The sequence below is a fragment of the Culex pipiens genome, chromosome 2 (genome assembly GCF_016801865.2).
Source record: "Culex pipiens pallens isolate TS chromosome 2, TS_CPP_V2, whole genome shotgun sequence".
Taxonomy (NCBI): Eukaryota; Metazoa; Arthropoda; class Insecta; order Diptera; family Culicidae; genus Culex; species Culex pipiens.
The window spans coordinates 91,635,036-91,659,418 of record NC_068938.1 but is presented as its reverse complement, the minus strand read 5'-3'; the positions used below and the strand labels follow the sequence as shown (position 1 = coordinate 91,659,418).

Here is a 24,383-nt window from a genome sequence, read left to right as displayed (position 1 = left end):
CAGTGCAGATAGGCCGATAATAGAAATAGGCTGAGAAAGGGTATAGTTCCCCTAGGACCCCTAAACTACGCTCAAATGATTTAGAATTTTTTAATCCAAAATGGCGGCCAAAATGCTGGTGACGCAATATTGAAAAAATGCATTTTATTTTTTAATACGCAATCAACAACTCAAATTTGACTAACTGAATTCAAATCATATGTTAAAAACATGCAAATTAAAAAAATACGAAAGCATTTTTTGTTGTTCGTGATTCGATTATCCGAAGTCCCATACAAACTTTCGGATAATCGAACTTCGGATAATCGAGGCTTCGGATAATCGAGTCTGGACTGTATCATATTTTTAGTTTGATCCTTATTGCATCCTGATTTGTTGATTTAATTGACATTTTCAGAAATTGTGTTAGCTCTGCAATTAATTGGATAGTTATCGATAGGCTCGTTTCCAATAATGTTCCAGAACTTTTCGTTTGGTACCACCACTTATCGGCTGATACGCATGAAGCCGAAGGCCCAACCGTTTGCATACCACCCGGGCGTTAAAGGTTTTTGGGAGTAAGAATCAAAGCAGAGTCCCGTAATGCGTTGCCATCGTGCGCATGCAACTTTGTAGCGATTTGTTGTTCGTCGTGACACATGGAATCTAATCGTGAATGGTGCGTGTATGCTCACGAAGAATTACATAGGGCAACATTGTTGCTCCGGTGTAAAACCAATCGTATAAAAAGCACGTTATTTACAATTCTCGGTTAGAACGGCTTTCGAACGCGTAAGTGATGTTTGGGATTTTTGAACGTTTTTTTTTTCGCTCGGTATCCTTGAAGAAGAGTCAAGGAGCCAATAGAAATTTTCAACATTTTTATGAAGATAATTCTAAATCACCTGAAACCAATGAAGCTTGTGCGTGCTGAATAGTGCTCATTGCGAGATTTTAGGATCAATATTTGGAGTCAACAATGGATAAATTATGCAATAAATGAATAAAGTGCTTTCAGTGATTTAGTGAAAATACAAGAGACTGATAAGATACGTGGTACAATCATCAAAGGACTTTAAAATCGAAGTGAAATTTGTGCAATTGCACTAGCATTGATGAGAGCAAAAAAAAAAACAAATGCGTTTTATTTTAAGTGCTGGCAACGATCAGAAGAAAAAATCGAGTAATACTCAATCTTTGTATGGACTTAGTGAAAAGTTGAATAAAAAGTTATATAAGTGTTAATTTATAAATATTTTGATAAGTTTTCCTGGGTGTAAACCAGAAATCGGTCAAACATTCATCAAATTTGCAGAGTTAGAATAAGAATATGTTTTGCAAAATAGTTTTAAAGAAAGCTTTGAAAAAGAGTTGTTAATTTGCAGTTAAAAAAAAATCAACTCTTCAAAAGTGTTTAACTTGCCTTTGGGAAATAAACCACTGATACTTCTTTTTTACGTAATGCATGGAAAAATCATTTATTAAAACTATTTAGAAAATAGTATTAAATGGAAAAATTGCGTAATTGTTACATAACCTAATGAAAATTCACAATATTTTATAACGGCCATATAAGCCTATACGTCTTTTTCGTGAAAAGCGAACCATAACTAGTCAAGTTCAAAATGTTAATTGCCTGTTATATAACCAAATAAATATTCCTAATATTCGTCCAACGCCACCAACTTGAATCACTTTGAAGCAGTTTCTTGAGAAAATTCAAAACCCGAATGATATTAACTCTTGATTATATCTTCACCAGATTTTTAAGCAAACTTTCTCAGATCCCATAAAAAAAACTGCAATTTACGCGTGTTTTTAATATGCTGGAATTTTCGTTTTTTTGTTTAAATTTTTGTTCTTTGAAAAAAAAGCACATTTATGATAAATAATAGTGATACACCAGTAATTGATTCAACGAAAACTTCACTTTGATAATTAAAAGAATACTTAAAAATCATTATCGTTGCTGATAAGCTAAAGCACCATAAGGTACAATTGATTTTTTTAACATTCATGAAAATTTTATTTTCGCGGATAAAAATTTAATTGGAGTGAACTGCCATGCAAGAAAATAGACTGACATTGAATCCACAATTGTTTTTTTCAGCGATTCTCTATTTTTTTTAAGTGGTATATCTTAATTTTGAGACACGTTGCCTTGATGGTTGCCGCTTATTTCAAGTGTGTCTGAGAACTTTCTTATGAAAAGTTTATACAAATATTTAACAAACTTTAATAAATAAAAGTCGAATAAAATTCCTTGCTACACAATTACTGCTCATGATCGCATAGATGTCCCATATGCAAAAACAGCAAGCTGTGAAAAACACATTTTAAGTTTGTCCCACAAATAAGGCTACGTGTTGAGTTTTCGCGAAAATATTGGATTTTCTCCTAATTCCTTTGGGACATACATGCGAACAGGGGCAGATTACCTCAAATACCTTTTTTCCAAAAAAAAAACCTTATAACGAAAACTCTCTTCAACTTTCCACAGGAAGGGGACGCCGGGCTGTAGCGAAATTCCTCCAAAATTAATCCAAGGCATCCTCTAATTTGACCAGTAAAATTTCGAACTAAGTAAAAGCTCAAGATGCCGAAGCCAGTAGTTCAAGTCGGCGATGACCCCGATCCAGGCCCATGGCTATTCGTCTCTGAGGAGATGAAGAAAGAAGCTATGTCCAGACCCTACGACGGCAAGAAGGCTTGTTGGGTTCCCGACGAAAAAGAGGGTTTCCTGCAGGGTGAGATCAAGGCCACCAAGGGTGATCTGGTCACGGTGGCACTTCCCGGTGGTGAGGTAAAGATCTTACAGTTTATTAAGACACTGCGGTGAAATCAACCACATTCTCCCTTTCTATTTTCTGTGCAACCCATAGTGTAAGGATTTCAAGAAGGATCTTGTCGGCCAGGTTAACCCACCCAAATACGAAAGATGCGAAGATTTGTCCAACTTGACATATCTTAACGATGCCTCTGTCCTGCATAACCTGAGAGAGCGTTATCGTTCCCAACTTATTTATGTAAGTATTGAAGAAGGACATGAAACGAGGATGTAAAACATGTCTTCCCATCTCCCTAGACCTACTCTGGCTTGTTCTGTATTGTAATCAACCCGTACAAGCGTTGGCCACTTTACACTATGCGTGCCGCCAAGATGTACCGAGGCAAGCGTCGTAATGAGGTTCCACCCCATTTGTTTGCCGTTTCTGACGGTGCCTACGTCAACATGTTGTCCAACAAGGAGAACCAGTCTATGTTGATTACCGGTGAGTCTGGTGCCGGAAAGACTGAGAACACCAAGAAGGTCATTGCGTACTTCGCCACCATCGGTGCGTCGAGCAAGAAGAGCGCAGAAGAGGAGAAGAAGATCTCCCTGGAAGATCAGGTCGTCCAGACCAATCCCGTACTGGAAGCCTACGGTAACGCCAAGACCGTCCGTAACGATAACTCGTCTCGTTTCGTGAGTGACCGTTGTTCACTTGTATTTCTTGAAAGCAACTAATTTTCCACTCACCAACACGCAGGGTAAATTCATCCGTATCCACTTTACTGGTTCTGGTAAGCTGGGTGGTGCTGATATTGAAACCTACCTGCTGGAGAAGGCCCGTGTCATCTCTCAGCAGACTCTGGAGCGCTCTTACCATATCTTCTACCAGCTGATGTCTGGCTCGGTTAAAGGGTTGAAAGGTAAAGTGCTTCTCCTAACCTTTAAGATTCATGTTAATTAAGAAAATGGCATCCAATAGATATGTGCTACCTTTCCAACGATATCTACGACTACTACAACGTATCTCAGGGTAAAGTTACAATCCCCAATGTCGACGATGGTGAGGAGTGCCTACTCACCGATGTAAGTTTCTTAACACAAAGCGTTTAACATGTATAAAACTCACGATTCTGTACCCAAATAGGAAGCCTTCAACATCCTGGGCTTCACTCAGGAGGAGAAGGACAACATCTACAAGATTACCGCCGCTGTCATGCACATGGGTGGCATGAAGTTCAAGCAAAAGGGTCGCGAAGAGCAGGCTGAAGCCGACGGCACTGATGAGGGTGATCGCGTCGCTAAGCTGCTGGGTTGCGTCACTGAGGATCTGTACAAGAACCTGCTGAAGCCCCGAATCAAGGTCGGTGCCGAGTTCGTCATCAAGGGTCAGAACAAGGACCAGGTCAGCAACGCTGTCGGTGCTCTTTGCAAGGGTATCTTCGATCGTCTGTTCAAGTGGCTGGTCAAGAAGTGTAACGAGACTCTGGACACCAAGCAGAAGCGCGCCCAGTTCATTGGTGTACTGGATATTGCCGGTTTCGAGATCTTCGACGTAAGTTTCTCAACCATTAGGGAACGCAATTGAACAACTGTCAATAAAATAATTCAATATTTTCCTTATCTGTAGTACAACGGGTTCGAGCAGCTTTGTATTAACTTTACCAATGAGAAGCTTCAGCAGTTCTTCAACCATCACATGTTCGTCCTGGAACAAGAGGAGTACAAGAAGGAGGGTATCGTCTGGGCCTTCATTGATTTCGGTATGGACTTGCTGGCCTGTATTGAGCTGATTGAGAGACCCATGGGTATCCTATCCATTCTTGAGGAAGAGTCTATGTTCCCGAAAGCCACCGATCAAACCTTTGCTGAGAAGCTGATGACGAACCATTTGGGCAAGTCTCCTCCGTTCCAGAAGCCAAGACCGTCGAAGCCAGGTATCCCGGCGGGTCACTTTGCCATTGGTCACTACGCTGGTGTTGTCACGTACAACATCACCGGATGGCTTGAGAAGAACAAGGATCCGCTGAACGACACTGTCGTCGATCAGTTCAAGAAGGGTACCAACGCGCTTATTGTTGAGATCTTCGCTGATCACCCGGGACAGTCTGGTCCACCACCAGGCTCTGATGATGGCAAGGGTGGTAAGGGCGGTGGTCGTGGTAAGAAGGGTGCCGGTTTCGCCACTGTATCTTCGGCCTACAAGGAACAGCTGAACAATCTGATCAGAACGCTGTGCTCCACTTCGCCTCACTTTGTCCGTTGCATCATTCCCAACGAGTTGAAGCAGACCGGTCTTATCGATGCTCACTTGGTTATGCACCAGCTGACCTGTAACGGTGTACTTGAGGGCATTCGTATTTGTCGTAAGGGCTTCCCGAACAGAATGAACTATCCTGATTTCAAGCAACGGTAATAATTTAAAGATAATTTAGAAATTTTCTTATAATAATGATACAACTTCAAACCATTCCAGTTATCTGATTTTGGCTCCTGCTGCCATGTCAGCTGAACCCGAGGGTAAAAAGGCTGCTGAGAAGTGTATGGAAGCAGTCGCTCTGGATCCTGACTTGTACCGTATTGGTCACACGAAGGTAAGTTCATGATTTTTTCATTGTCTGATGATATGAAATATTGAAGTACGTTTTTACCTTTTTCATAAAAAAACATAGATTTTCTTCCGTGCCGGTGTTGTGGGTCAAATGGAAGAGTTCCGTGATGAGCGTCTTTCCAAGATCATGACCTGGGTCCAGTCTTGGTGCCGTGGTTTCTTGGATCGTAAGGAGTTCAAGAAGGCACAGTTGCAACGTGTCGCTTTGGAGGTTATTCAGCGTAATCTGCGCAAGTACTTGAAACTCCGTACCTGGGCCTGGTGGAAACTGTGGGGCAAGGTCAAGCCACTGCTCAACGTGTCTCGCGTCGAGGACCAGATTGCTGTGAGTATTCCTAGTTGATGTCTGGTAAAACTAGATCCATAACTCTGGCCATAATTTCATAATTTCAGAAACTGGAAGAGAAGGCCCAACATGCCACAGAAGCACTGGAGAAGGAAGAGAAATTGCGTAAGGAATTGGAAGCTATGAACAGCAAACTGTTAGCCGAGAAGACCGCACTGCTTGACTCGCTGTCCGGTGAGAAGGGAGCTCTCCAAGAATACCAGGAGAAGGCCGCCAAGTTAACCGCGCAAAAGAACGATCTTGAGAACCAGCTGCGTGATACTCAGGAGCGCTTGGCTCAGGAAGAAGATGCCCGAAACCAGCTCTTCCAAACAAAGAAGAAGTTGGAGCAGGAGATCTCAGGTCAGAAGAAGGATGCTGAGGACCTGGAACTGCAGATCCAGAAGACTGAACAGGACAAGGCCTCAAAGGATCACCAGATCCGCAACTTGAACGATGAGATCGCCCACCAGGATGAGCTGATCAACAAGCTGAACAAGGAAAAGAAGATGCAGGGTGAGGTCAACCAGAAGACCGCTGAGGAGCTCCAGGCTGCCGAAGATAAGGTCAACCACCTGAACAAGGTTAAGGCCAAGCTGGAGCAGACTCTGGATGAGCTGGAGGATTCTCTGGAGCGCGAGAAGAAGCTGCGCGGCGATGTTGACAAAGCCAAGCGCAAGGTTGAGGGTGACCTGAAACTAACCCAGGAAGCTGTTTCCGATTTGGAACGATATAAGAAGGAGTTGGAGCAGACCATCCTGCGAAAGGACAAGGAAATCTCCGCTCTATCTGCTAAGCTCGAAGACGAGCAGAACTTGGTTGGCAAGCTGCAGAAGCAGATCAAGGAACTGCAGGGCCGCATTGAAGAGCTTGAGGAGGAAGTCGAGGCTGAGCGACAGGCTCGTGCCAAGGCTGAAAAGCAGCGGGCTGATCTGGCCCGCGAACTCGAGGAACTGGGTGAGCGTCTGGAGGAAGCTGGTGGTGCCACCTCGGCCCAGATTGAGCTGAACAAGAAGCGTGAGGCTGAGCTCGCCAAGCTGCGCCGTGACTTGGAAGAGGCTAACATCCAGCATGAAGGCACTTTGGCTAATCTGCGCAAGAAGCACAACGATGCGGTTGCTGAGATGGCTGAGCAGGTTGACCAGCTGAATAAATTGAAAACTAAGTAAAAATTCTTAACGCGTTCACCGGTAGATAATTTTTTAACCATTTTCTCCTTTTCTTTTGTTAATCAGAGCTGAACATGATCGGGCTAATATGTACAATGAACTGAACAATACTCGATCTGCCTGTGATACACTTGCTCGTGAAAAGGTATTTGTGCATTGTTTTAAGATAAATCTCTACTAATAACATTCAAAATTGTTTTCAGGCCGCTCAAGAAAAGATCGCCAAGCAGCTACAACACACTCTTAACGAAGTGCAAGGAAAGCTGGATGAAACCAACCGCACCTTGAACGACTTCGATGCGTCCAAGAAGAAACTTTCCATTGAGAACTCTGACCTGCTCCGCCAGTTGGAGGATGCCGAGTCTCAGGTTTCACAGCTCAGCAAGATCAAGATCTCCCTCAGCCAGCAGCTCGAAGATACCAAGCGTCTGGCCGATGAGGAGTCTCGCGAACGCGCTACCCTGCTCGGCAAGTTCCGCAATCTGGAGCACGACCTCGATAACTTACGAGAACAGGTTGAAGAAGAGGCAGAAGGCAAGGGTGATATCCAACGTCAACTCAGCAAGTCTAATGCTGAAGCTCAGCTGTGGCGTACCAAGTACGAGTCGGAGGGTGTTGCCCGCGCTGAAGAGCTCGAGGAAGCCAAGAGGAAGCTGCAGGCCCGCCTTGCCGAGGCTGAGGAGACCATTGAGTCGCTCAACCAGAAGTGCATTGCTCTGGAGAAGACCAAGCAGCGCCTGTCCACCGAAGTCGAGGATCTGCAGCTTGAGGTCGACCGTGCAACCACGATTGCCAACTCTGCCGAGAAGAAGCAGAAGGCCTTCGACAAGATCATCGGCGAGTGGAAGCTCAAGGTCGACGATCTGGCTGCCGAGCTGGACGCTTCCCAGAAGGAATGCCGCAACTACTCGACCGAGCTGTTCCGTCTCAAGGGTGCCTACGAAGAGGGCCAGGAGCAGCTTGAGGCTGTCCGCCGTGAGAACAAGAACTTGGCTGATGAGGTCAAGGATCTGCTGGACCAGATCGGTGAGGGTGGCCGCAACATCCACGAGATTGAGAAGTCTCGCAAGCGCCTGGAGGCCGAGAAGGACGAGCTGCAGGCCGCCCTTGAGGAAGCCGAGGCTGCTCTGGAACAGGAGGAGAACAAGGTTCTGCGCGCTCAGCTTGAGCTGTCTCAGGTGCGCCAGGAAATTGACCGCCGCATCCAGGAGAAGGAAGAGGAATTCGAAAACACCCGCAAGAACCACCAGCGTGCCCTGGACTCCATGCAGGCCTCTCTTGAAGCCGAAGCCAAGGGTAAGGCTGAGGCCCTGCGCATGAAGAAGAAGCTGGAGGCTGACATCAACGAGCTTGAGATTGCTCTGGATCATGCCAACAAGGTGAGTTTAATCTTGAGGACGCAACAATGGCTGATGTACTAATCACAATGTCTTTTCGTTTCTCCGTGTATAGGCTAACGCTGAGGCCCAGAAGAACATCAAGCGGTACCAGCAGCAGTTGAAGGATACTCAGGGTGCTTTGGAGGAAGAACAGCGTGCCCGTGACGATGCCCGCGAACAGCTGGGTATCTCTGAGCGTCGCGCCAACGCCCTGCAAAACGAACTGGAGGAGTCGCGCACCCTGCTAGAGCAGGCCGATCGTGGCCGTCGCCAGGCTGAACAGGAGCTGGGTGATGCTCACGAGCAGCTGAACGAAGTTTCTTCCCAGAACGCTTCGATCGCCGCCGCCAAGAGGAAGCTGGAGTCTGAGCTGCAGACTCTGCACTCCGACCTGGATGAGCTGCTGAACGAAGCCAAGAACTCCGAGGAGAAGGCCAAGAAGGCTATGGTTGATGCCGCCCGCCTGGCCGATGAGCTCCGCGCTGAACAGGACCACGCCCAGACACAGGAAAAACTTCGCAAGGCCCTTGAGCAGCAGATTAAGGAACTGCAAGTCCGCCTGGACGACGCCGAGACCAATGCTCTCAAGGGAGGCAAGAAGGCCATCCAGAAAATGGAGCAACGCGTTAGGGAACTTGAATCTGAGCTGGACAATGAACAGAGAAGACATGCTGATGCTCAGAAGAACCTCCGCAAGTCTGAGCGCCGTATTAAGGAGCTGACCTTCCAGTCCGAGGAAGACCGTAAGAACCACGAACGCATGCAAGACCTCGTTGACAAGCTGCAGCAGAAGATCAAGACTTACAAGAGGCAGATTGAGGAAGCCGAGGAGATCGCCGCTCTGAATCTGGCCAAGTTCCGCAAGGCCCAGCAGGAGCTGGAGGAAGCTGAGGAGCGTGCCGACATTGCCGAACAAGCTGCCACTAAATTCCGTTCGAAAGGAGGACGCGGCGGTTCGGCGGGACGTGGTGCCAGCCCAGCAGTAAGTACTATTTAAGGGTTGCCCACGCTTGTCTACAATTAAAAAAAAAACAATTTCATCTACTCTCATCAACATCTGTGAGATTTCCGAATTGAACTATGATAAAAAAAATGTGTACTGACGAAAAAATTGTGTACAGTCAAATAAAGAAGTCTCGACGATCCTCACATTAAGCTGCCTAAGAAACGATTATACAATAACTATTTATTAGATATAACTGTTCCATACCCGTAACATTTAATTTTTCAATACAACTTTTGCTAGAAAATACATTGGAATCTTTAAATCAAACCCACTGAGTTTTTTCCTTTCTCTTCCCCGCCAATAGCCTTCAAGTATCAGAGTGTAAAGTGCTAGTAAATAAATGATAGACTATTTCCCGTCATCCAATCCAACAGCCCTGTGAACCATATTGTCCCGTTTATCCGGTGTAAGTGCTACGAAGTTCGTTGATCAAAAACTTATAAGGTGTTATTAGTTAGTGGTTGTGCTTTGCATGCTATTTGCGAATAATGCGAAATTATCACTTAAACAATAACTAAGGCTTCCATAGAAACTAACAACATACTTGATCAGCTTCAATTAAGTCATGATGAACTTATGAAAAAAACACAAAATCATGATCAATGACTATTCCGTTGAGGTAACTAGCAATGCATGCTGGATAATTTATTATTACACTTTATGTAAAAAGAACACAATACTCACAACAACACAACTTTTCTTTCGTCTTATTTCTATCCCACAGCAACAAATACAACAACCAGCACTGCCACCACTTGCCGCACTTGGCCTTCCCTCGTTCGAGGATCACGCATTCTAAATCTTGTAGAAAAACCAAAAATCAAAACAATATATTTATACTTTTTACTAATAAAAAGAAATTCAGTAAGCGCTTACATTCAAAACTGCACTATCCATGCTTGTACATATCACGAATAATTCATCATTTCAAAACATATAAATAATAATTTTAGTGAATAGAAACTAAGGTGAAGTCGTTGTTAATTTTCGAAGAAAATTGATCATCACTCTAAAATCTCTGTATTGAATTCAATTTAACAAATTTCTGCACCAAAATGAATCAGCATGTCGTCAGTTGTGTGCTATCTTGAGACAACGACCATTTAGTACTTTTCAAGAAAATCGATTTTTAAAGTTTGTCGGTAAATAATTGCAAAACTATGAATGATAGAGCCAAACTTTTTAAAGCAATCGGTTCGTATACTATCGCTAAACAAACGCTCCAAGTTTTAACTAACTTGGTTACACCAGTTAACAGAAAAAAGTTAATAATGTAAACAAAAATCTGAAAAGCACGTGTCACAAGTGTGTTTCGAAAGTAAATTTGTACTACGTATCACAAGTGTGCACAGAATTCCCATGCAAACTAAAATAGACATAAATCAATAGTTTAACCGACTTAATCAGTATATTTTCAAAAACAAAAGGTTGCATTGCCTTAGAAAGTATGTGTGTACATAAATTTGTGAAAAACAAGAAAAATTTTCCACATTTTCCAACAACTTGTATGACGTGTCACAAGTGTGTACAATCATTTTGATGATAAATTGGTCTATGTTACAAGTGTGTATTGCGATATCCGGGAAACGGAAGCGAGTTTCCAAAATCGGGTTAAAGCATCTTGTAGTGTTTGTTAATTATAGCAAAACGTCATCATTAACTCATTTTCGACCAAAATGGTCTTTGTCACAAAATAGCACACAGCTGACGATGTGTCGGTTGTTGCCATCTTGAAACAACTGAAAAAAATGTTGATCTAAATTAAATGTGCTTCAAAATTCATATAATTTTATGGTACAGTCATTGACGCCCTAGTTGGCAATGACGATTTCCATAACATAGCAAGGAATGGGATAATCGTTACCAAAAAGTATCAGCATATGTAGCGCACTTTTCTAAACAACTTGTACAAGGAATTTTTTCAAAATATTGATGGGGACGCAAAATTTATATCTTTGAACGAAAAATCATGGCAATGATGGAAGTCTTCACGTTAAGCGAACAGCAACAATATGAGTATTAGAGGGACTATTAGGGTGGTCAAAATCCGTGCTTACTCGAGGGCTTCTTACCAATTCTTGGAACTAAGATAAATATGGGTAATTCTCCGCCAACTCACACAGCAGTTGCCCCGACCCCTCTTCGATTTGCGTGAAACTTTGTCCTAAGGGGTAACTTTTGTCCCTGATCACGAATCCGAGGTCCGTTTTTTGATATCTCGTGACGGAGGGGCGGTACGACCCCTTCCATTTTTGAACATGCGAAAAAAGAGGTGTTTTTCAAAAATTTGCAGCCTGAAACGGTGATGAGATAGAAATTTGGTGTCAAAGGGACTTTTAAGTAAAATTAGACGCCCAATTTGATGGCGTACTCAGAATTCCGAAAAAACGTATTTTTCATCGAAAAAAACACTAAAAAAGTTTTAAAAATTCTCCCATTTTCCGTTACTCGACTGTAAAAAATTTTGGAACATGTCATTTTATGGGAAATTTAATGTACTTTTCGAATCTACATTGTCCCAGAAGGGTCATTTTTTCATTTAGAACAAAATTTTTCATTTTAAAATTTCGTGTTTTTTCTAACTTTGCAGGGTTATTTTTTAGAGTGTAACAATGTTCTACAAAGTTGTAGAGCAGACAATTACAAAAATTTTGATATATAGACATAAGGGGTTTGCTTATAAACATCACGAGTTATCGCGATTTTACGAAAAAAAGTTTTGAAAAAGTTGGTCGTCATCGATCATGGCCGTTCATGGTCACTCGCGACAGACACGGACGACGAAACAAAGAGAAACGCAAAAAGTAACTTTTTCAAAACTTTTTTTCGTAAAATCGCGATAACTTGTGATGTTTATAAGCAAACCCCTTATGTCTATAAATCAAAATTTTTGTAATTGTCTGCTCTACAACTTTGTAGAACATTGTTACACTCTAAAAAATAACCCTGCAAAGTTAGAAAAAACACGAAATTTTAAAATGAAAAATTTTGTTCTAAATGAAAAAATGACCCTTCTGGGACAATGTAGATTCGAAAAGTACATTAAATTTCCAATAAAATGACATGTTCCAAAATTTTTTACAGTCGAGTAACGGAAAATGGGAGAATTTTTAAAACTTTTTTAGTGTTTTTTTCGATGAAAAATACGTTTTTTCGGAATTCTGAGTACGCCATCAAATCGGGCGTCTAATTTTACATAAAAGTCCCTTTGACACCAGATTTCTATCTCATCACCGTTTCAGGCTGCAAATTTTTGAAAAACACCTCTTTTTTCGCATGTTCAAAAATGGAAGGGGTCGTACCGCCCCTCCGTCACGAGATATCAAAAAACGGACCTCGGATTCGTGATCAGGGACAAAAGTTACCCCTTAGGACAAAGTTTCACGCAAATCGAAGAGGGGTCGGGGCAACTTTTCCCGATTTCGTGTGAGTTGGTAGAGAATTACCCATATTAAATTTGGAAAAACTTTTCCGAGGATACAATATTTTTAGGAAGTTTTGCTAAAAAGTTATAAACTTCCGAAAATGATCATAAGGCGAGCTAACACGTACATGAATTTAAAAATACCCGTAAAATGATTGTTTCTACACAGAAAACAAAATCTGGGAATATACATCAGGGAATGATGGCAGATTTCGTGTCAAAAAAAAGTGTAATATTACATCAGGAACTGGTGAATTTTTATCAGGTTCACATTTTTATACATTATTTAGGTAAAATTACTCAAAAATGAGGTAATATTAAACCAATCAAATTTTCAGCCTTCCTAAATTCAACCTTCCAAAATAATACTTATTTTTTGCTGTGTAGGTAGCCCCTTTATTAAATTTAATGATGATTTTAGTTCCGAGATTTGGAAGAAATTGGATAGTTATTGCGCCTTCCATAGGTAAAAAACTGAACCAGTTGCTTTTCTCCATAAATTTTGACAATTTTTTCCTAAAAAAATTCAGGGGATTAGAGGGAGGGGCTCCCGTGGTCAGAATGAGCACAAATTTGGAATTTAGCCTAGGAATGGGTCAATCTTTTATTTCAGGGGGTAGCTCCGAGTAAAAGCGGAATTGGACCAACCTAGTGGGTACGGATTTTGAAAAAATCTTATATCAAGTTCTGCTATTATTTCCCTTGTATCATATCCATAGGGATTCTCACGCCAAATATCATCATCTTGTTTAGTTGAAAACAGGCTCGTCTCAAGCGGGTTAAATTTAAAATTTAATTTAAAATAAATATGGGAATTTCTATGGGAAATTTTAATTTTCTGTTCAATCGCTACCAAAGTTCTGGTGAAAACGGAATGGTATGGAGAACAACTTTCCCGAAGAGACTAGGTTGATTCGTTCAACTCTGATCGAGCTCAACGGCAATACGTCCGGGGTCGTCGTAATCATCGGTTTTCCTCAGAAAAAAGCATAAAATTTTCCTTGGCATGCTATGAAAGTTTGATGAACACCACGACGCCTTATGTCAAACAGCTACCACGTGATTGAACGTGTCGGCAATCCAAAGGTTGTCAGTTTGAAAAGAGGTCTGGATAGTAGTAATCTTGCATTAGAGATCAATGCCATGCAGTAGCGAGAACAATTTGATTTTTGAATGATATTTAGATGTATTGCTGAAGTGCTTTCCCAAAACAGAAAATAGCTTGCTGATGGTAAGTAAAGAGCAACACGTTTGGACAAAGGCCACGACTACAAAGACATTCGATTTCATTGATTGAGCTTTGGTTTACAAAAATAGATATCGCTCGATGCAACCCTGAAGCTTAGCGATTCTCTGGCGAAATATTACTTTGGGGTGTGTAAATTATATTTTCTTTGTTCTGAAATGTATTTCGGTGATGACATGTCCATTTAACGGTGCACATCTCCGTTGAACATCTATCTTCCAAAGGATTCACAATAAAGTTTGTCAATTTTTATAATCAAATTGTTACGGGATTGGGTTCGTGTTCAACAATATTAGAATATAGATAAGAAAAAGTACCAAAAGTTCAAAAAGATTCTCCAGAACATTTGATTTCAAACACTTTTATTAAGATCAACAGCAACAAAGTTAATGGAATAGATTTTCAATCATTTAAAGAAACGGGGCTTAATTATTCCAGAGCTGAGCTATGTGCAATTATTTGTGAACTAACAAAATAAATTATAACTGTAAGATTTCAGAATCTTCTAGACTTTCCCGAATCAAGCGGTCACCCTGAAGCGAACTCGACCTCTCTGGAACAGTCAGTCGGTGGCCATTCGGCCACCTTCACGGCCACTTGATCAACCGGGATTTGCAGCTCGTCAGCTCAGTCTCGTCGCGATTCCCGAGGGATACAGATCGTCTTTTAAAAGGATAAATGCAAGCGATTCTATTTTAATTCTTCCAAGTCTGTGTGAAGGACTTAATAAAGACTTGATCGAATTAGAAACCAACGGTATTTGCGATTCGAATAAATCGGGATCCGTCAGTCGTCGTCGGGTATTTGTTCGTTCAAGACGTTGGAAAATCTTTGTTCAAAAATAAAATTATTATATTGGCATTCGAAATTTATTACATAATATCACCACACGCGCTAAGGATTACATACTGCGCTGATTCCAAAAGCGACGAACTAACGCAAGATTTGCTCGACGGATCAACGTTTTGAGTGATTTTGGGTGAAGTTGTGAAATCTAGAGCTTTTAATAGCAGCAAGTCGCAATTTGTCTGGGATACGAGTGATATTATTAGGTACAGCTGATTAGTGTCAAAGTCGTCCTTTAAAAAATATATATGGCGGATAAGAAATTGAACACAACTCAGAAAACTTTCTGAAAAAAAGAGTTAGAGTGTTTTAAAATAAGTTATGTAATTAATAACATAACTTTTTTTTTTATTTGTTTGAATTCAAGATGTACAATATTCAACTGTGATAGCTGGTTAAAATACAGGCATGTTTTGGTAAACTTAAGAACCACTGACTGATACGCAAATTTAGGACTCTCGTAGAGCCATGATGTTTGTGTGACATAATTTGAAAACATTTACAAGATTCCACCTGGACTCAAAGCGTTGAGATTATTACTCACATTTGACGCAATGCATCGCCTGTGGTTTCTATGAAATCAATATGATAAATTTGGATCACTTTTAAGGGAATTATGTATTTTTGACGATTTCGATTACCGAATTTGAGCCAAATGCATAACGGTCAACTCATCGCAATGCATCGTCCTAGGAGTTTCAACCAAGATAGATGCATTCGGAGGGTTGAAACATAGCCCTAGTGAACAGTTTAGCGAAAGTTTATCGGACAAATTGCTTTTTTCTGATCGTAAAGCCGTTGCAAATATTTTTCAAAATGTGTGTACCCAATAATATTTAATGTTAAAATTTGTTCTTAAAATTAGGAAAAAGTGAAAATCGGGGTTTTTGCCTTCCTCACTTTACTGAGGAAAGGCTATAAAATCACTCGAAAAATGAACTTTTTATGTAGACCTCCTAGACCTACCGTCATTTATACATATCGACTCAGAATCACCAGCAGAGCAAATGTCTGTGTGTTTGGCTGTATGTAGACATGTGTACCGAATCAATGTCACTGGAATATCTCGTCACTGACTTAGCCGATTTGGACCGTATTGACCTCATTCGATTCGTCTTGGGGTCCCATAAGTCCCTATTGAAATTTATAAGATTTAGTGAAGCACATCAAAAGTTTACTGAAAAAACTGCTGCATATAAATTTCGCAATTTGCAAAAAGGGTGGTTTTTGCATGGAAGCATGCTGCCCGCCCGTGTGGATCAATCGGACCGCGCACTGGACTCACAATCCAGAGGTCGCCGGTTCGAATCCCGCGGCGGGCGCTCTAAAATTCTTTGTGTAAATATGGGTATTCGGTGCCGTCGCTCCGTGCCATACTTTCATACACTTAGGAGCCCAGGGTGGCGAAGTCCTTGTTGATAAAAAGGAAGACACTAGTGGTTGGTACTAGCAAAGGTGGCCGACATCTATAAAGTCAACTTTGTTTTTTTCGCATGCCATATTATATATTTTTTAAAAGGTTCTGAAATAACCATTGTGGATTAAGCATTTTCAAGATCTGACTTACCTATCTAAAATTACAAGCAATTTAAAAAATGCTCTGAATTTACATAACCTCAATCTATTTCCCCACGGTGGTGTATGTAAAATCTTGACAAAAAGTCTGTAGGGGGGAATTCAATCTTTAAATGAGAGGAAGGCACCAACCACCTAAAGGTAGATAAAGTAACGTTTTTTCGCATAAAACATTTTAAATATATCAATTATTCAAATATTTTGGCTATTCTTCCCCTTCTAAGATACTCTTAAAAATAACGCAGTGAGAAAAATTGTTTGCAATAACACTAAAACTTATATAACTGTAGAAATATCCCGTAAATAGAAAAATCGTTTTGGACTCAGAACTCTGAAAAAGTGTGAAAGTAGTTAAAGATGCCGAAGCCAGTGGTCCAAGTCGGAGATGACCCCGATCCAGGCCCATGGCTGTTCGTCTCTGAGGAGATGAAAAAAGAAGCTATGGCAAAACCTTACGATGGCAAGAAGGCTTGTTGGGTTCCCGACGAAAAAGAGGGTTTTCTGCAGGGTGAGATCAAGGCCACCAAGGGTGATCTGGTCACGGTGGCACTTCCCGGTGGTGAGGTAAAGATCTTACAGTTCATTAAGACACTGCGGTGAAATCAACCACATTCTCCCTTTCTATTTTCTGTGCAACCCATAGTGTAAGGATTTCAAGAAGGATCTGGTAGGCCAGGTCAACCCACCCAAATACGAAAAATGCGAGGATTTATCCAACTTGACATATCTTAACGATGCCTCTGTCCTGCATAACCTGAGAGAGCGTTATCGTTCCCAACTTATTTATGTAAGTATTGAAGAAGAACATGAAACGAGGATGTAAACCGTGTCTTTCCACCTTCATAGACGTACTCTGGCTTGTTCTGTATTGTAATCAACCCGTACAAGCGTTGGCCACTTTACACCATGCGTGCCGCCAAGATGTACCGAGGCAAGCGTCGTAATGAGGTTCCTCCCCATTTGTTTGCCGTTTCTGACGGTGCCTACGTAAACATGTTGTCCAACAAGGAGAACCAGTCTATGTTGATTACCGGTGAGTCTGGTGCCGGAAAGACTGAGAACACCAAGAAGGTCATTGCGTACTTCGCCACCATTGGTGCGTCGAGCAAGAAGAGCGCTGAAGAGGACAAGAAGATCTCCCTTGAAGATCAGGTCGTACAGACCAATCCCGTACTGGAAGCCTACGGTAACGCCAAGACCGTCCGTAACGATAACTCGTCTCGATTCGTAAGCATCACTCATGCTAATTTCAACAAAAAGCTGGTACCTATCTTCGTTTATCCTAGGGTAAATTCATCCGTATCCACTTTACTGCCTCCGGTAAGCTGGGTGGAGCTGATATTGAGACCTACCTGCTGGAGAAGGCCCGTGTCATCTCTCAGCAGACTCTGGAGCGCTCCTACCACATCTTCTACCAGATGATGTCCGGCTCGGTCAAAGGATTGAAAGGTAAGGTGCTTCTATAAATCGTTTGTATTCATGATGATAAAGAAAATTTTAACCAACAGAGATGTGCTACTTGTCCAACGATATTTACGACTACTACAACGTATCCCAGGGTAAAGTTACTATCCCCAATGTCGATGATGGCGAGGAGTGTGCTCTAACCGATGTACGTATCTCAAGATAATCATTGATACAAGTACTCATGATTCATAATTCCAATCCAAACAGGAAGCCTTCAACATCCTGGGCTTCACACAGGAGGAGAAGGACAACATCTACAGGATTACCGCCGCTGTCATGCACATGGGAGGCATGAAGTTCAAACAAAAGGGTCGCGAAGAGCAAGCAGAAGCTGACGGCACTGATGAGGGTGATCGCGTCGCTAAGCTGCTGGGTTGTGTCACTGAGGATCTTTACAAGAACCTGCTGAAGCCACGCATCAAGGTCGGTGCCGAGTTCGTCACCAAGGGTCAGAACAAGGACCAGGTCACGAACTCTGTTGGTGCTCTCTGCAAGGGTATTTTCGATCGTCTGTTCAAGTGGCTGGTCAAGAAGTGTAACGAGACTCTGGACACCAAGCAGAAGCGCGCTCAGTTCATTGGTGTGCTTGATATTGCTGGTTTCGAGATCTTCGACGTAAGTTTCTCAACCGTTGGGAACGAAATTGAACAACTGTCAATAAAATAATTCAATCTTTTCCTTATATGTAGTACAACGGGTTCGAGCAGCTTTGTATTAACTTTACCAATGAGAAGCTTCAGCAGTTCTTCAACCATCACATGTTTGTCCTGGAACAAGAGGAGTACAAGAAGGAGGGTATCGTCTGGGCCTTCATTGATTTCGGTATGGACTTGCTGGCCTGTATTGAGCTGATTGAGAGACCCATGGGTATCCTGTCCATTCTTGAGGAAGAGTCTATGTTCCCGAAAGCCACCGATCAAACCTTTGCTGAGAAGCTGATGACGAACCATTTGGGCAAGTCTCCTCCATTCCAGAAGCCAAGACCGTCGAAGCCAGGTATCCCGGCGGGTCACTTTGCCATTGGTCACTACGCTGGCGTTGTCACGTACAACATCACCGGATGGCTTGAGAAGAACAAGGATCCGCTGAACGACACTGTCGTCGATCAGTTCAAGAAGGGTACCAACGCGCTTATTGTTGAGATCTTCGCTGATCACCCGGGACAGTCTGGTCCACCACCAGGCGCTGATGATGGCAAGGGTGGTAAGGGCGGTGGACGTGGTAAAAAGGGTGCCGGTTTCGCCACTGTATCTTCGGCCTACAAGGAACAGTTGAACAATCTGATCAGAACTCTGTGCTCCACTTCGCCTCACTTTGTCCGTTGCATCATTCCCAACGAGTTGAAGCAGACCGGTCTTATCGATGCTCACTTGGTTATGCACCAGCTGACCTGTAACGGTGTACTTGAGGGCATTCGTATTTGTCGTAAGGGCTTCCCGAACAGAATGAACTATCCTGATTTCAAGCAACGGTTAGTAGTCAGCCATGTCTATGCCACTCAGATTAGGAATTGACAAAATTTCCCCTTCTTCTCAGATATCTGATTTTGGCCCCAGCTGCCATGCAGGCCGAACCTGAAGGAAAGGTAGCCGCTGAGAAGTGTATGGAAGCAGTCGCTCTTGATCCCGACTTGTTCCGTATTGGTCACACGAAGGTTAGTCCGCACCTTTTTGCTTGATATATGTTATTTAGCTTTCACTGGTTCATTCCCATACAGATTTTCTTCCGTGCCGGTGTCCTGGGTCAAATGGAAGAGTTCCGTGATGAGCGTCTGTCCAAGATTATGACCTGGGTCCAGTCTTGGTGCCGTGGTTACCTGGATCGTAAGGAGTTCAAGAAGGCGCAGGTACAGCGAACCTCTCTGGAAGTTGTTCAGCGTAATCTGCGCAAGTACTTGAAACTCCGTACCTGGGCCTGGTGGAAACTGTGGGGCAAGGTCAAGCCACTGCTCAACGTGTCTCGCGTTGAGGACCAGATTGCTGTGAGTATTCTTAGTTGATGTCTGGTAAAACTAAATCCATAACTCTGGCCATAATTTCATAATTTCAGAAACTGGAAGAGAAGGCCCAACATGCAACAGAAGCACTGGAGAAGGAAGAGAAATTGCGTAAGGAATTGGAAGCTATGAACAGCAAACTGTTAGCCGAGAAGACCGCTCTGCTTGACTCGCTGTCCGGTGAGAAGGGAGCTCTCCAAGAATACCAGGAGAAGGCCGCCAAGTTAACCGCGCAAAAGAACGATCTTGAAAACCAGTTGCGTGATACTCAGGAGCGTTTGGCTCAGGAAGAAGATGCCCGCAATCAGCTCTTCCAAACAAAGAAGAAGTTGGAGCAGGAGATCTCCGGCCAGAAGAAGGATGCTGAGGACCTGGAACTGCAGATCCAAAAGATTGAACATGACAAAGCATCTAAGGATCACACGATCCGCAACTTGAACGATGAAATCGCTCATCAGGATGAGCTGATCAACAAGCTGAACAAGGAGAAGAAGATGCAGGGTGAGGTTAATCAAAGGAACGGAGAAGAGCTGCAGGCCGCTGAAGATAAGGTTAACCATTTAAATAAAGTAAAGGCCAAACTAGAGCAGACTTTAGATGAGCTGGAGGAATCTCTGGATCGTGAAAAAAGACTTCGAGGAGATGTGGATAAAAACAAACGCAAGGTTGACGGAGAATTGAAACTCACACGTGAAGCGGTTTTGGACCTTGAACGCAATAGAAAAGAGCTAGAGCAAACTATAATTCGGAAGGATAAAGAAATCTCTGCCTTGTCCGCTAATGTTGAAACCGAACAGAACTTGGTAGGGAAGCTGCAAAAACAGATCAAAGAACTGCAAGGCCGCATAGAAGAGCTCCAGGATGAAGTCGAATCTGAACGTCAGGCTCGTGCCAAGGCTGAGAAGCAGCGTGCCGATTTGGCTCGAGAGCTGGAAGATTTCGGTGAGCGTCTAGAGGAAGCTGGTGGTGCCACCTCAGCTCAAATTGATCTTAACAGGAAGCGAGATGTTGAACTCGCCAAGCTGCGCCGTGATTTGGAAGAGGCCAATATCCAGCATGAGAGTACCCTGGCTAGCTTGCGTAAGAAGCACAACGATGCCGTTGCTGAGATGGCTGAACAGGTGGATCAACTCAACAAACTGAAGATGAAGTTAGTATGTAAGAAATTACATGATTGCTTACAATCCTAACACTTATTTCGTTTAAGGGCTGAACACGACCGGGCTAACATGTACAATGAGTTGAACAAAACTCGTTCGTCCTGCGATCAACTTGCGCGTGATAAGGTAACTGAAAAATTATTTGACGAATGAAATGAATCTGTACTTATTTGTCACTTACATCTTTGTGTTAATCAACAGGCTGGTCAGGAGAAGATTGCCAAACAGCTACAGCATAATCTCAATCATATACATGGCAAGCACAATGAAACGAATCGTACTCTGAACGACTTTGATGCTTCGAAGAAAAAGCTCAGCGTTGAGAACTCCGACCTGCTGCGTCGATTGGAGACTGCCGAGTCCCAGGTTGCACAGCTTAGCAAGCTCAAGATTTCTCTTAGTCAGCAGCTAGAGGATACCAAGCGACTGGCCGACGAGGAGTCTCGCGAACGGGCTACCCTACTTGGCAAGTTCCGCAATCTGGAGCATGACCTTGACAACTTACGTGATCAGGTTGAGGAGGAGGCTGAGGGCAAAGGAGACATACGTCGTCAACTCAGCAAGACCTATGCTGAAGCTCAGCTATGGCGTAGTAGGTATGAGTCTGAAGGAGTCAGTCGTGCTGAAGAACTCGAGGAAGGTAAGAGGAAGCTGCAGGCCCGCCTTGCCGAGGCTGAGGAGACCATTGAGTCGCTTACCCAGAAGGTTATCGCTTTGGAGAAGACCAAACAACGCTTGTCTACCGAAATTGAGGATTTACAGCTTGAAGTGGGTCGTTCTACTGTGATTGCCAACTCCGCTGAAAAGAAACATAGGTCGTTCGATAAGATCATCGGCGAGTGGAAGCTCAAGGTCGACGATCTGGCGGGTGAGCTGGATGCTTCCCAGAAGGAATGCCGCAATTACTCGACCGAGCTGTTCCGTCTCAAGGGTGCCTACGAAGAGGGCCAGGAGCAGCTTGAGGCTGTCCGTCGCGAGAACAAGAACTTGGCCGATGAAGTCAAAGATCTGCTGGACCAGATCGGTGAGGGCGGCCGCAACATCCACGAGATTGAGAAGTCTCGCAAGCGCCTGGAGGCTGAGAAGGACGAGCTGCAGGCCGCCCTTGAGGAAGCCGAGGCTGCTCTGGAACAGGAGGAGAACAAGGTTCTGCGCGCTCAGCTTGAGCTGTCTCAGGTGCGCCAGGAAATTGACCGCCGCATCCAGGAGAAGGAAGAGGAATTCGAAAACACCCGCAAGAACCACCAGCGTGCCCTGGAATCTGTACAGGCCTCGCACGAGGCTGACGCCAAGAGTAAGGCTGAGGCCCTGCGCATGAAGAAGAAGCTGGAAGCAGACATCAACGAGCTTGAGATAGCTTTGGATCATGCCAACAAGGTACAAATCACATGTAAATTTTATTGTAGTCATGTTTAATTCTGTTGTGTTTTTTTCTAATGTAGGCTAACGCTGAGGCCCAAAAGAACATCAAGCGATACCAGCAAGAACTACAGGACGTACAGGGAATCACGCAAGAAGAACAACGTGCTCGTGACGAAGCTCGTGAACAGCTTGGTATCTCTAAGCGCCGCGCTCATGCTTTGCAAAATGAACTTGAGGAGTCACGAGTGCTGCTTGAGCACTCCGATCGATGCCGTCGTCAAGCTGAACAGGAGCTGAGCGATGCTCACGAGCAGCTGAGTGAAGTTTCTGCTGAAAGTGCGTCAAATGCCGCAGCAAAAAGGAAGAGAGACTCCGAGCTGCATACTATGCACTCCGACCTGGATGAGCTGCTGAACGAAGCCAAGAACTCTGAGGAGAAGGCTAAGAAAGCTATGATTGATGCCGCTCGTCTAGCTGATGAGCTCCGTGCTGAACAAGATCATGCCCAGACCCAGGCGAAGCTGCGCAAAGCCCTTGAAGTACAAATTATAGATTTACAAGCCCGTCTGGATGATGCCGAATCGAGCACTCTTAAGGGAGGCAAAAAGGCAACTCAAAAGCAAGAAGACCGTATTCGAGAGCTGGAAGCCGCGTTGGACAGTGAACAGAGCAAGCATAACGAAGCTCAGAAAAATCTTCGCAAGGCAGAGCGCCGCGTCAAGGAGCTCTCCTTCCAGTCGGAGGAAGATCGCAAGAACCACGAGCGAACGCAGGACCTGGTTGACAAGCTGCAGCAGAAGTCCACGACGTACAAGAAACAGATTGAGGAAGCGGAGGAGATTGCTGCACTGAACTTGGCCAAGTTCCGCAAAGCCCAGCTGGAGTTGGAGGAAGCTGAAGAACGAGCGAACGTTGCCGAGCAAGCTGCTACCAAGTTTAGCTCCAGGGGCAGAGCTAGCAGCACTGCTCAGGGCGGTGGTGGATGCTGAGCTCGTTAGGGAATTTTTTTTAATAAAATTTTATGGAATGTTTATATAATAACCTTTTCTATTCTGTAACAACATAATTGAATGAATGTAAAATGATTCAGTGCAGGAATGAAAATCGCAATACAAATATTTTTAGCCGCATTAAATTCTAATGGTTATGTGAAATAAATCGAAAATAAATGTTTTTTTTTTTTTTAAATTATGCAACTCTACATCTTAAATGTTGCTTATTTCTCTATTGATTTAATTACGCTCCCTGAACACGCTCACATCAGCAGAATGATTGTTGGGGCCAAATCCCCCAACTGGATTCTGCGGGTGGACTGTATTCGGGATTGGAGTGATAAAAACACTGGGGCTTGCTTTTTCACCTTTTAATTCACAAAACTTTCAAATTTCTGATTCTTATTTACACTTGCGCGACGTGTCTCGTTCGCGTCTCGAAACGGAGTGACTTTTCGCTCTCTCTCCCTCTCCGCCAGTGTTACCACATGCTCGTCTGTATCAGAAGGTCCAAAAATCTGTCTTATCTGCACCAAGCATGGCGAATATCTGTACCATTATCTGTACGGTATATTTTTTGTAAAAAACTTTTTTTTAACATGCATTTTGAACAATCTTATGACAACACTAAACGCTGATATGCAGCTCGGAAGGAACGCAAAACTCCATATAAAAAACACCCAAGAAACGGCCAAGGAAAGACGTTTCTTCGCGTGACGTTACTTCGCGCGATGTTTGTTTGCAAAAGTTCTAGTGAAAAAACTTAAATATTCAAAATTTGTTTATTTTATTGCAACTGAATGTATCAATAATTTTGTAATCGATATTATAATATAGAAAATTCCGAAAGCCTTTTGTTGCCGAATCTCACAAAGCAGAATCTTGAAATTAAAAGGAAGGATTATGTATTTTGCTTGAAAAGAAGTAAACCAAAGAGAAAATCCATAAACATACAGATTCAAAAATACAAATATTAAAACTAAAAAAATAAAAAGAAATATATATACAAAACAAAATTTAAAAATAACAAATTCAAAGCTTTAAAATTCTAATAATTAAAAATTAATAAAATTAAA

General features: G+C 43.0%; 2 protein-coding genes and 1 long non-coding RNA gene across 9 annotated transcripts in view; all 3 read left to right on the top strand.

Annotated features, from left to right (window-relative positions):
- The window catches only part of LOC128093192 (uncharacterized), a 154,865-nt gene that overhangs the window by 57,679 nt on the left and 72,803 nt on the right, over positions 1 to 24,383 (top strand). The window lies entirely within an intron of this gene.
- LOC120424957 (myosin heavy chain, muscle-like) lies at positions 2,480 to 10,114 on the top strand. 2 transcript variants are annotated; one of them, XM_052709149.1, is made up of 15 exons: positions 2,480 to 2,782; positions 2,862 to 3,005; positions 3,065 to 3,445; positions 3,510 to 3,672; positions 3,732 to 3,835; positions 3,897 to 4,304; positions 4,380 to 5,161; positions 5,226 to 5,343; positions 5,422 to 5,685; positions 5,754 to 6,850; positions 6,921 to 6,999; positions 7,058 to 8,233; positions 8,307 to 9,215; positions 9,544 to 9,645; positions 9,964 to 10,114. In XM_052709149.1, exons 1-14 carry the CDS (start codon positions 2,576 to 2,578, stop codon positions 9,562 to 9,564), a joined length of 5,853 nt encoding a protein of 1,950 aa, XP_052565109.1. In that variant the 5' UTR covers positions 2,480 to 2,575; the 3' UTR covers positions 9,565 to 9,645; positions 9,964 to 10,114. The 2 variants fall into 2 exon arrangements, with proteins under 2 accessions (XP_052565109.1, XP_039445244.2); XM_039589310.2 differs by lacking the exons at positions 9,544 to 9,645; positions 9,964 to 10,114 and having other exon boundaries at positions 8,307 to 9,506.
- On the top strand, positions 14,648 to 23,492 carry LOC128093191 (myosin heavy chain, muscle-like). Of its 6 annotated transcripts, XM_052709152.1 has the most exons (15): positions 14,692 to 14,961; positions 16,418 to 16,471; positions 16,621 to 16,894; positions 16,974 to 17,117; positions 17,177 to 17,557; positions 17,617 to 17,779; positions 17,839 to 17,942; positions 18,005 to 18,412; positions 18,487 to 19,268; positions 19,334 to 19,451; positions 19,515 to 19,778; positions 19,847 to 20,943; positions 21,001 to 21,079; positions 21,155 to 22,330; positions 22,396 to 23,492. In XM_052709152.1, the coding sequence occupies exons 3-15, from the start codon at positions 16,688 to 16,690 to the stop codon at positions 23,302 to 23,304; spliced, it is 5,832 nt and encodes a 1,943-aa protein (XP_052565112.1). In that variant the 5' UTR covers positions 14,692 to 14,961; positions 16,418 to 16,471; positions 16,621 to 16,687; the 3' UTR covers positions 23,305 to 23,492. The 6 variants fall into 6 exon arrangements, with proteins under 6 accessions (XP_052565115.1, XP_052565112.1, XP_052565114.1 ...); XM_052709155.1 differs by lacking the exons at positions 14,692 to 14,961; positions 16,418 to 16,471 and adding an exon at positions 14,648 to 14,665; XM_052709154.1 differs by lacking the exon at positions 16,418 to 16,471 and having other exon boundaries at positions 14,692 to 14,888.

Excerpts from the sequence above, each read along its gene's own strand:
- LOC128093191 (XM_052709155.1), top strand. The coding sequence starts at position 16,688 with ATGCCGAAGCCAGTGGTCCAAGTCGGAGATGACCCCGATCCAGGCCCA. Across the intron at positions 17,943-18,004 it reads AGGAGTGTGCTCTAACCGAT|GAAGCCTTCAACATCCTGGG; the intron begins GTACGTATCTCA and ends CAATCCAAACAG. Across the intron at positions 21,080-21,154 it reads ATCAACTTGCGCGTGATAAG|GCTGGTCAGGAGAAGATTGC; the intron begins GTAACTGAAAAA and ends GTTAATCAACAG.
- LOC120424957 (XM_052709149.1), top strand. The coding sequence starts at position 2,576 with ATGCCGAAGCCAGTAGTTCAAGTCGGCGATGACCCCGATCCAGGCCCA. Across the intron at positions 2,783-2,861 it reads TGGCACTTCCCGGTGGTGAG|TGTAAGGATTTCAAGAAGGA; the intron begins GTAAAGATCTTA and ends TGCAACCCATAG. Across the intron at positions 5,686-5,753 it reads GCGTCGAGGACCAGATTGCT|AAACTGGAAGAGAAGGCCCA; the intron begins GTGAGTATTCCT and ends TCATAATTTCAG.